General features: G+C 41.8%; 1 protein-coding gene across 5 annotated transcripts in view; it reads left to right on the plus strand.

Annotated features, from left to right (window-relative positions):
* Positions 1-12,263, plus strand: part of BCAT1 (branched chain amino acid transaminase 1) — a 111,981-nt gene that overhangs the window by 41,043 nt on the left and 58,675 nt on the right. Inside the window, exons 1-3 of one of the 5 annotated variants that reach the window (XM_032287293.1) lie at positions 1,487-2,191; positions 3,246-3,317; positions 10,555-10,755. In XM_032287293.1, coding sequence (XP_032143184.1) covers positions 1,973-2,191; positions 3,246-3,317; positions 10,555-10,755 — 492 coding nt within the window. In that variant the 5' untranslated portion in view covers positions 1,487-1,972. Of the gene's footprint in view, positions 1-1,485; positions 2,192-2,271; positions 3,174-3,245; positions 3,318-10,554; positions 10,756-12,263 lie in introns of those variants that run through there. The other 4 variants (XM_032287320.1, XM_032287312.1, XM_032287302.1 and 1 more) reach the window with 4 other exon arrangements.

Raw genomic sequence — 12,263 nt, forward strand, 5'->3', positions numbered from 1 at the left:
CGGGGTTTCACCATGTTGACCAGGATGGTCTCGATCTCTTGACTTCGTGATCCACCCGTCTCGGCCTCCCAAAGTGCTGGGATTACAGGTGTGAGCCACCGCGCCCGGCCTTAAAATTATTCTTTAGCACTCCATAAGGCACTATGTGGCTGGCCCTTTGCCTGCTCACTAGCCCAAGCTCCATCCTCTTCTGTCTGCTCCAGCCCCTGCTCTCTTTTGGTCCTTTGTGTCAGCCCTCCTCAGAGATGTTCTTTTGTCCTGAAACTCACTTTCATACTAGGTACTCACCATCCCTTCTTCTTTTGGTAAAGTTCTTTAATCTTTCAGATTTCTGCTCAAGGGTCACTTGCTGGAAGCCTTTCCAGGCCTTCTGAGTCAGTACAATCCATTAACAGAGGCTCATAGAGCACAGGCAGCTCTTCTTACAATTTTACATCTGTTTGTGGGATTCCTTAATACTTTTTTTTTTTTTCCATTTATTTATTTTATTGCATTTTAGGTTTGGGGGTACATGTGAAGAACATGTAAGATTGTTGCTAATACAACTAACACTTTTGTCTCTGGCTGGGGGCAATAGAGGATAACAGGATGGTGGTATGCTCTCAACCCTTCCCCAGCAACTAGCCCAGTGCTTCCAACATGGTGGATATGCTGTTTATATTTTAGACAGATTTTTGAGTAGCAAGTACCTACTGCTCAGGAGACAGGTGGATGGAAAAAATATATTTGGGAGTCGTCAGCACATAGGTGCAGCCATGAAAATGCTCAAGAAGCAAAACCATTGGGAGGAACAAATTGAAAGCTATTAGAAACTTTATTTAGGTGGAATAATTGGACAGAAGCCCTTGAAGGGGAGGAAATAGAAGCAGTTAATACAGATAGTGGCCAGGCCCCGTGGCTCACGCCTGTAATCTTAGCACTTTGGGAGGTTGAGATGGGTGGGCTGCTTGAGTCCAGGATTTTGAGACCAGCCTGGGTAACATAGCAAAACCTGGTCTATACAAAAAATACAAAAATTAGCCAGGTGTTGGGGGAGGCTAAGGTGGGAGAATCGCTTGAACCCGGGAGGAGGACGTTGCAGTGAGCTGAGATGCTGCCACTGCACTCCAGCCTGGGTGACAGAGTGAGACTCCGTCTCAAAACAACAATACTTATTTTATAAGCTACCTTGGACATACCAGGAACATTTGCCACTCTATGATGGCAGGTGATCTGCCTGGATTCTGTGGTCTTTGGAGCTTGGGACCCCACCCCAGTGTAAGCGGCCTTTCTGTGCCTTTTATAAAGGAGAGGAAATGTGCAGGTTTTTTGAGCTGATTAGAGCTACAGTATATTAGAGCTACAGTATATTGTCAGTAGTGCTGTATGAAACCATGCAAAAAAACCAGGCCTTCACCCAGAATAAACTGCCCTCCCGTCTTCCAAGATGAAGCCAGCCCCAGTCACCACTTCCTATTAATCTCCGCGATGAAAGGCGTGGAGATCTTCTGGCAGAAACAGCCCTTAGGTGATGTGAGCCTGGTAGCCCCATAACACCCGGAGTTACAAATTCGGTTTGGGTAGGTGGCGCAAGGAAATCTAAAAACTGGATTCACGTTCTCCCCTTTCAGTTTGCACATAGGGGTCGGTGGCAGACAAGAGCAGACACACAAATGCCAATCCCCGCCTGCAAACTCTCGAGGACAGAAAATGTCTTTTGTCAGCTGGATTTGGAGTCGATGGAAAAACTGCCCTAATGTAGTTTCCCCAAGGTTTCCTTAGCCTTGACCGAGGGGCGCTTCTCGGCCAGTCACCTAGAGGTTGTTTAATAAACAAGGATGCTTGCGAAGTACCTGCGCTTGGAAAGGCGCTCGCTCGCGGCGCGCTATCTCGGGCCACCGCTAACGACCCAGGTGGTGGCAGGGACAACCGCCTCTGTTTTCGCGACTGCAGGCAGACTGGGACCAGACGGTTGGAGGCTCCTCCCCAAGGGATGCTGGAGGGGCTGCGTCGTACCATGCGCCCGGCCCTGGCGCGCTGCCCCGGGTCGTGGTACCCAGCGCCCTGCAGGCCTTGCGCTGGGGCTTGGCCACGCCGCCTGCTTTCGCGAACAGCTGCGCGCCCGGTGCCACCTCCGCTGTCTGCAGCCCGGCAGCCCCGCAGCCTCCCCATGGCCAGCCCGCTTCGCTTCGCTGCGGCCCTTGCCCGCCAGGTACCTCGAACCCGGGCGTTTGCGGAAGTGGGGAGGACTGGAACTCGGGTCTTGGTAGCTCGCAGGCCTGGCCTGGAGCCTTGCCGCCGTTTCCTGCACCATCGTCCTTCGCTTCGCCCTCCATTCCGCCTCCAGCAAGGCGTCTCCTCTTCCCCCATCCCTGCCCGATATCTAAAGGCAGAGCCTGCAATCTCCGCCTCAGCTAGGTGCCCGCTGGCTAGGTCTAACACCAACATGGGTGACCTGCTCCGGAGCGCGGCGAGGATCTCCAGGGGGGACGTGAGGGTAGCCACGGACTCGCTCTGAGGGAGGAGGCGGGAGCGGAATCTCTGGGCTGCCAGAACCCACAGCCACATCCTACGTGCCTGTGCCACCCCAAAATATTTTGACCGCAACCTTCTGCCTCCTTGGATCTCTTTTTCCCCCTTCCTCACGTAGTTATTTAGCAGATTAGGCTTTGAAACAAATGTCTGCAGGGTTTTCCCAATTAGTCTGCTTCCCTGTCTTTATCTTTTAAATTGCCCTCTAATACCATGAGGTTTAAGGTGTTGGGTGAATGCTGCGGCATGGGAGGACCCTGCTGGTGGAGAAAATGGTTCACGCCCGTCCTCTTCCCCGTCCCCTTTGCAGGCTTGCCATTGTGCGCTTGTGATTGACAAGACCACGAGGCTGAGCGCGCCCTGGAGATTTTTCTATAAATGGCTTAACACCCCAGTCTAGACTATTTGCTCGGATATAAGGGAGACAATTGTTTTTTTGTTCTTTGCCGGCGAACCCTGGCTCTGTAGGGCTGACCTGGAATTTAACCAGTCTTCCCTGAGCCAGCGGAGGAGGACAAAAACCGCCGAGACCCGGGCAGGGTGGGAAGTGCAGGGCAGCACTCCCAGGACGCGCTTGTTGGAGGTTCGTGCCTGGGTGCTTGGTTGTCTGATCCTCCTTTTTCTGTTTGCGTGGGTCCTAGAGAAGAGCGCACGGTATCATGGTGAGTCATGTATGTTACCCCGGGTCCCGCTCACCCACCTGCATTTACTTAATAGTGGTTTAATTCTTTAAGGACTGCAGTAACGGATGCTCCGCGGAATGTACTGCAGAAGGAGGATCAAAAGAGGTGGTGCGGACTTTTAAGGTAAGTTGCTTGCTAGATGTTAAATGTCTAAAGCAACATTCAACCGAGTAAAAACATTTCTTGTTGAGATTTGGGGGAATTTTCACTATTTTTCTTGAAAAATAGTGAATTTGTAAATATTAACCTAGATGTTTATCTGATTCCATAGTAAGTACAACCCTTCATTCTACTTGTAGACCAAGTTAAACTGATTTTTCTCTTTCAGCAGCACATAACACTCTACAGTGAAAGTATTGCATTTCCTTCTTTTCTGTCTGAATTATGGGGTTTATATATTAAATAGGTCCTACTTCACAAGTGAATAGTGAGGAACAAAGCAAGGTGAAAATTGTACAAATACAAATGTAGGATGGAATATTGTTTTTTCTATAAATCATTATGTCCTGCCCTCCCTCCCTATGGAGGTTTTGGCTTTTTCTCTTTATGCCTAGTGCTGCTCTTCTGCCTGTTTGAGTCACTGTCAATTGTCATCCATAGCACAGAGTGTCCTCATGATCTCACATCCTGGTGGTTCAGAGAGGGAAGGAAACTTGACTCATCAATTTCTTACACATTCAGCTCTCTCTCACAGTGTGCTAGGGACTATGCTATGCATTGGAAATCCAAAGGTGAATTCAAGATTAGGTCTCCACTTGCAAGGATTTTTTGTTATTCTTTTTTCTTCTCTTGCTGTCATCTTAGCAAGGATTTTTTAAAAAACAAAATTAGAATATTGCAATTTTTTGAGACAGGGTCTTGCTCTATCACCCAGGCTGGAGTGCAGTGGCATGATCTCAGCTCACTGCAATCTCTGCCTCAAAGGTTCAAGTGATTCTCCTGACTCACCCTGCTGAGTAGCTGGGATTACAGGCATATGCAATTATGCCAGCTAATTTTGTATTTTTAGTAGAGATGGGGTTTTGCCATGGTAGCCGGGCTGGTCTCACTCCTAGCCTCAAGCAATCTGCCTGTTTCAGCCTTCCAAAGTGCTGAGATTACAGGCGTGAGCCACCAAGCCCAGCCTGAAGAATTCTCTGTAAAGAATAACGTCAACTCAAATGTAAACAATCTTTTCCTTTTCTTTTTTTTGAGACAGAGTCTTATTCTGTTGCCCAGACTGGAGTGCAGGGGCACCATCAATTAAGGCTCACTTTCAGCCTTGATCTCCCAGGCCCAAGCAATCCTCTTAGCCTCTCAAGTAGCTGGGGCTATAGACTTGCATGCCACTAGGCCCAACTAATTTTGTCATTTTTTTGTAGAGATGAGTCTCCCTGTGTTGGCCAGACTGGTCGCCAACTCCTGGGCTTATGCAGTCCTCCCACCTTGGCCTCCCAAAATGCTGGCTCACAGGCATAAGCAACCATGCCTGATCATAAATAATCTTTTCATTGGTTAATTTAGATTTCTGTATATTAGGTTTTAGTTAGGGGAACTGCCTATTGACATGTATTTACACATCAAAACATGAGTTATGATGGATGTATTCACAGCACATATGTAATAAGGCATGTGTTTCTTCCCTGATAATTTAAAGAAGAAAAATGGTAGATTTTATAGACCATCTTGGTTTTTGACATACTTTTCTCTTTTTTAAATTGATACATATTATGTGTACCTATTTATGTGATATTTTGCTATATGCATAGACTGTATAATGATCAAGTCAGAGTCTTTGTGGTGTCCATCACCTTGAGTATTTAGCATTTCTATGTTTTGGGAACATTTCAAATTCTCTCTTCCAGCTATTTAAAAATATATAATCCCATGCACAATGGCCCATGTCTGTAATCCCAGCACTTTGGGAGGCTAAGGTGAGTGGATCACTTGAGGTCAGGGGTTTAAGACCAGCCTAACATGGTGAAACTCTGTCTCTACTAAAATTACAAAATTAGCCGGGCATGGTGGTGCACACCTGTAATCCTCAGGAGGCTGAGACAGGAGAATCGCTTGAGCCTGGGAAGCAGAGGTTGCAGTGAGCTGAGATCGTGCCACTGCACTCTAGCCTGGGTGATAGAGTGAGGATCTGTCTCATATATATCCTACATTGTTGTTAACTATAGCAACCCTACTCTGCTATGAATACTAGAATTTATTGCTTCTATCTAACTGTATGTTTGTACTCAATAACTGACTTCCTTCCTCTACCTCTACCCTCCCCACCCCCTGCAATCTTCTGATGTCTATCATTCTATTAATACTCTCTTCCTACATGAGATCAACTTTTTTTTTAGTTCCCCCATATAAGAGAGAACATTTGTTTTTACGTTTTTTTTTTTTTTTTTCTGTGTTTGGCTTATTTCACTTATCATAATGACTTCCAGTTCCATCCACGTTGCTGCAAATGGCACAATTTTACTCTTTTTTAAACGGCTGAATAGTATTCCATTGTGTATACACACCACATTTTCTTTATTTGTTCATTGACAAACACTTAGGTTGATTCCACATCTTGACTATTGTGAATAGTGCTGCAATAAACATGGGAGTGCAGATATCCCTTTGACATACTGATTTCCTTTCCTTTGGAAAATACCCAGTGGTAGGATTGGTTCATATGGTCCTTCTACTTATAGTTTTTTGGGAAAACTTCATCCCATTTTTCATAGTAGATAAACTAATTTACATTCTTACCAACAGTGTATAAGCATTCTCTTTTCTCTGCATCCTCATCAGTATCTGTTATTTTTTATCTTTCTAATAGTCATTCTAACTGTGGTTGCTTTTGATATATTTTTCTATCTTTTTGTTAATCTACATCATTTATAACATTTCATATTGCCTTTTGGGTCTCTCTTGGGTAGTTTTCATATTGCTCCTTCCGCCCCAATTATGATGCCAGTTATATTACAATGAGGATGCAGTTTTGCAGCGGAGCCTAGCAATGAGATATGCCATTACACATCCTGCTGAATCTTTCTGTGGCCTCCAGGATCCTCTTGCTTTGAAAGAGGTCAGCCATCTACTTCTTTGAATTTTTCTGGCTTCACATATCTCCATAGAATGCAACAATGCAAATCTGTAGTTCTCTTCATGATCTTCTTTAGTAGAATTTAAAAGAGTATATCTAAAAGATGATGAGCATAGCACCTAAGGCTTTCCAACTAGAGTAAGAATAATGCACAGGAACCTAGAATAAAGTTATTAAATGTCCAATACAGTTGTAATGTAGACTTGATTTTTGAAAAGTACAGATAAAGAAGAGAAGAACAAATGTGCTATACGATGGTGAGTAAAAGGTTTTGACAAGCTGGGTGCAGTGGCTCACGCCTATGATCCCAGCATTTTGGGAGGCGGAGGTGGGTGGATCATTTGAGGTCAGTATTTCGACACCAGCTTGGCCAACAGGGTGAAACCCAGCCTCTACTAAAAATACAAAAATTAGCTGGGCGTGGTGGCATATGCCTGTAATCCCAGCTCCTCGGGCGGCTGAGGCACGAGAATCGCTTGAAACCGGGAGGTAGAGGTTGCAGTGAGCTAAGATCATGCCACTGCACTCCAGCCTGGGCAACAGAGGGAGACTCTGTCTCAAAAAAAGAAAAAAAAAAGGTAGTGACTGAACACTGGCTGAAACAGTCTTCAGGTACTTTCAACAAATTTACACTTCCCTGCCCTGAGCCTCCCTATTTCAGAACAAATGATTACCCAACCACAGACTTTGAATTAGGAAGTTGTTTTTAATATGCCCTGTTTTTGTCAATATTTCTTGCCATTTCACAATCAGTTTTTATGGCATTCCAAATTCTTTTGCAGACATATGGTATGAAACCTCCTGACTTCAATGTCATCAGGGAATATGGAACATTGGAAAAAGACAGATTCATTATGCAGAAGAAAGTATCATTTGGCAAAATATTATTTTTATTCATCTTTGGAAAAGAAATTTAGAAAAATAAAACAGTTTTTAAAGAACACTGAAAAAAATTGTTTATAAAATTTGCTTCCTTTAGGAATTTTTCTCTTAGAACTACATTTCATATCTGCCCCAAACTAGTCACACATCTTCAGCTAATATTGCTTATTTACATTTGACCTTTATTTAACTGTATCACCTAATAATTTTGTATTGTTAGGTAATTTCTCTTTGAGCTCAGGTTAAAAGCTCTTATTTTAGTTTCCAGACTTGCAGAAATTTTTTCAAATAGAGGAAAGTTCATGAGATTATAAAGCCACCTAATTGTATATTACTTTGAAAAACTGGATATATGCCAGGCTTGATAGCTCACCCCTGTAATCCCAGCACTTTGGGAGGCCGAGGCAGGAGGATCACCTGAGGTCAGGAGTTGAGACCAACCTGGCCAACATGGTGAAACCCCCTCTCTACCAAAAATACAAAAATTAGCCAGGTGTGGTCTCACATGCCTGTAGTCCCAGCTACTTGGGAGGCTGAAGCAGGAGAATCACTTGAACCTGGGAGGCAGAAGTTGCGTAGAACCCAGACTACACCACTGCATTCCAGCCTGGGGGACAGGGTGAGACTCCTTTAATAAAAAAAAAAAAAAAAATTGGATATAGGGCAGTCCTTAGGTACAAATCAGAAAGTTAGAGGTTACTATTCATGTCATTAAGAAATCATGTGTCTTATGAAAGAATGTAGTGGTTTACTGAAATAAAACTCATACCTAGTAATGTAATAATTTATCAAAAATTTAACTGGTCTGATGAAGTTCTAATTGTAAAAACACTTAGCTGAGGTTAAAAATCATCTTATTGTATCCCTGCTTTGCCACTACTTTGATCTTTCTGGAATAGTGGGCTCTTGTGGGTCCTAGGGGTATTTTAAGGAGAGGTCTCAGAAAACTAAAAATTATATACACTGGACCATAATCGTTCTTGTCACCTACTCTCATCTTTCTGTTTTTGTTTTGTGTCTTACTACCACCTTCTCTTTTTACTAAGTAGTCTTAGTAGAAGAAAATTTGCATTAAATTTGTCTTACTGTATTGATATGGCTCCAAATATTTCTTAGCCCAGGATCCTCTCTATTCACTGAAAAAAGCTAATTAAAACAAATCACAAGTGTTCACTGTGCAAGAATACTGTGAAACTATTCATGTAATAAAAAGTTTGTGTTAGAATTTCATTCTTTTTAAATCCTGGACATCTTCTGTGAGCGAGTCTATCATTCATTACGGGGTATATCTGAAAGCAGCTAGACATCTTCAATATTTAAGAAACCTTTACTATTCTGTGTGCTAAGCACTGTGTTAGCTTTGGAATTCAACTGTGAATAGGCAAAGAGTTCTTATTTAGCAACCCCAGAATAAGGGTTGCTAAACTTTTTTTTTTTTAATTTGAGATGGAGTTTCACTCTTATTGCCCAGGCTGGAGGGTATTGGCGTGTCTCAGCTCACTGCAACCTCTGCCTCCCAGGTTGAAATGATTTTCCTGCTTCAGCTTCCTGAGTAGCTGGGATTACAGGTGCCCACCACCACGCCCAGCTAATTTTTGTATTTTCAGTAAAGAAGGAGTTTCACCATGTTGACCAGGCTGGTCTTGAACTCCTGACTTCAGGTGATTCAACCACCTCAGCCTCCCAAAGGATTGTGATTACAGGCGTGAGCCACCACGCCCGGCCTGCTAAACTTTAAAGGCCTAGATGATAAATATTTTAGGCTTGAGGACCATCAGGTTTCTGTTACAACTAGTTGACTATGCCACCATTGAAGATACAGTAATGGCGTGACTATGTTCCAATAACATTTTAATTCCAAAATACGCCAGCTGGCTGCATTTGGTCTGCAAGTAAAATCTGCCTGACCCCCCACCTAGTCTAGAGGATAATGGGAGAGAAAAGGGATTCAAAGATAAAAATACTTTAGCTGGAATATATTTCTTTAAATAAACTTACTGTACTTAGTAAAGAGTCTTACATTAACATTTTTACTTGAATTAAATAGTGGTAAAACAGGCTAGGCATGGTGGCTCAGCCTGTAATGTTAACACTTTGGGAGGCTGAGGCAGGCAGATTGCTTGAGCCCGGGAGTACGAGACCAGCTTGGGCAATATAGTGAGTCCCTGTCTCTAAAAAAATACACAAAATAATAATAATAGAACAAAGTCAATTTTATATTGAAACTTAGCATTTTATTGGCATATTACAAAGTAGCATTACTAGACTAGCCTAAACATTACAGTAATATTCTGTCCTTAATGCCTTTTGCTTGATTGTAGTATGAGCTTTCTGGTTGTTTTAGAATATGTTTTTCAGCCTAAATATATTCTAAAAATATAATTTACTATCATTCATTATATATCAAATGATTCAAGTAGCTGCAAGGCGGTGAATTAAGCAGAATTAGGTCATTTAAGAAATAATGATAAGAGCTGATGATGTAAAGTGAATGCCTGTATTTAATTTGGGAGGGAAATGACTGTCTTTGTGTATTCAAAGAGATGGAGTTTGGCATCCCGTAACAACCTGACACAGGTTGAACTCGCCCCTGGTTTTTTAACTGATCAAAAACTTCCTTCCCTGGTATTTTTGACAGCATTTCACAGCTGTTGTAAAGTTAGTGGTGGTATTGCATGCAGTTTGTATGCTTAATGTTTGGCCATTTGCAGTGAGCAAGCTGCCTATGTAGGGAGCTGGTGAGATGCTGCTTGTGGGGAGCTGTTTCCTATGACTCTGATTTATCTTTGTTTAAATAAGAGTTTCTTTGTTCACTGTTTCCTCCACACAGAACAGAGGATTTATATTTTAGTGTTCATTCTCAACTTCCCTGTTTTCATAGAGGAAAACATTTGCTTCGCTTTGCTCATTTCTTCTCCAGTGCACCCAGAGGATTTTGAAGGCTTCTGCCAACAATTCTTTGGGGCAGTTGGAGTGTAACCATTGCCAAGTAGCAGTTAGGTACTTAATGACATTCTTTTTAGTTTAACAAATCATTGTGAGTGTTGCCATTTTTTTACTATGGAAAACACCCCTCTCCTCTTTCCCAAACACACAACATGAGTCCTATGTTGAGAGTGAAAAAGGGATGTATATTTTTTTGCATCATTTTACCCCATCTGCTATTTTGTCCCTCTTGTATTTATGACTGAAATTTGGTTCTGATAGTCTATTAGGCAGCGTACACTGCAGAGATTATGAATAACTAGCTGAATTCTGAATGCAGGCATGATTTGTTCAGCTCACAAAGTGTTAAATTTCTCGCCAACATTTAAAAGTCAAATGATTTCACTTTTTGCCCTCTGTATTATCTAGCCAGTGAATGCTCACTAACTTTTTCTTTAAATAGTGATGATTTTTCTTCCTTAGGCTAAAGACCTTATAGTCACCCCAGCTACCATCTTAAAGGAAAAGCCAGACCCTAATAATCTGGTTTTTGGAACTGTGTTCACGGATCACATGCTGGCGGTGGAGTGGTCCTCAGAGTTTGGATGGGAGAAACCTCATATCAAGCCTCTTCAGAACCTGTCATTGCATCCTGGCTCATCAGCTCTGCACTATGCAGTGGAAGTAAGTACATGAGAATTAGAGAGTGACATGCTTGCACTTTACTGTGGGTACTAAGTAGCTTCTCCTGCTAAATAGCTCTTGGGCAGTATGGGCTGTATCATATTTACCAGAGGAAGCTGAAAATGTCTTTACAAATTTTCCTGTAGACAGTTGGATTGAGGATAAATCTCAGCAGCTAATTTTTCAGATAATCTTGCATTTTCTGCATTGTCAATAAAAAAATATTTAGAGCAGATAGAAAGGACAGCTGGTGGGAAACGTGGTAATTAAAAAGCCAGCACTATTGATATTTTAATAAGTCACCTCTCTTCTTAGATCTTCTAATAATTGAGAAAGGGTCATTGAGTACAATATTATGATTAGATTTTAATGCTAACTCCATGTTTTTATGACCAGCAATAATGTCTAGTTATGCATGTTAAGGGACATGTAATTAAATGTCCTCCTTCAGGCATGAGTTGAACTAATTATAAGCATAAAATGTTTAGAGAATTCTTTCCCTGGTCCTTTTCAGGATACACGGTTAACCAGATGCACAATAAACTTCTCATTGTCTTGATTCTCATTGTATTTTACTTTTTAATGTGCTGGACATCTTTCCCAGAATATTAGGGGTGCTGGAAATAATAGTCTTCCTATTAAGCACAAAAATATGGTAATAGTAAAATATTAATAGATATAATGATAAAATAAGGACTTTGGTTTATTGAATTCCTGCAATATATTCTGTGTTGCGTTCCATATATAAATCATCTCATTTAATTACCTTAAGTGAGAAGGCATGTGATTAAGCGTTCAGGTTCTGAAGTCAGACTTTCTGGGCTCAAATTTGGTCTCAGTTGCTTCATAGGAACCTTTATGACTTGGGGAATTTAATCATTTGTGCTTTAATTTCTTTATCTATAAAATTGGGGTAGTTATAATATCTTACATTGTTCTCATCAGTATAATTCTTCTAAGCATATAGAGTCATGTCTGGTGCATAGTGAGAGCCCAGTTGTTAGCAATCATTATTAACTCTTGAAGCAGTGGTCTCATCCATTATAAAAGCAGGCTCAGAAAACTTGTTTCTTACTTAAGATTACATAGCAGTAAGGGTGGAGCTAAGGTTCTAATGAGACTCTTCTTTCTGTCATATAATCCCTAAATGTGTACACCAAAATTATTAGGAAGGTTTTGTAATTAACTCCTTCAAAATTATAAAATTGTATAATTTTGGAAGCATATTCACTGTCTATATGTATCCACCAAATGTTGAATTTAGGAATCTAAGTTTCTGTTCCCAGCTCTTCCTCTTATGTCAATTTGAATGAATTCCTCCATTATTTGCCACAAGCCCTCACCACGTCATAAGGTATAATAAAGAACACGTGCAATGAAGGGCTTTTTTTTTTTTTTTTTTTTTTTTTTTCTGGACAGTCTCATGCTGTCACCCAGGCTGGAGTGCAGTGGCACGATCATGGGTCACTGCAGCCTCAACCTCCTGGGCTCAAGCAAGCCTCCTAACT

This window comes from Sapajus apella, unplaced genomic scaffold, assembly GCF_009761245.1.
Source record: "Sapajus apella isolate SASKATOON/1434 unplaced genomic scaffold, GSC_monkey_1.0 scaffold2, whole genome shotgun sequence".
In the NCBI taxonomy this organism is placed as follows: domain Eukaryota; kingdom Metazoa; phylum Chordata; class Mammalia; order Primates; family Cebidae; genus Sapajus; species Sapajus apella.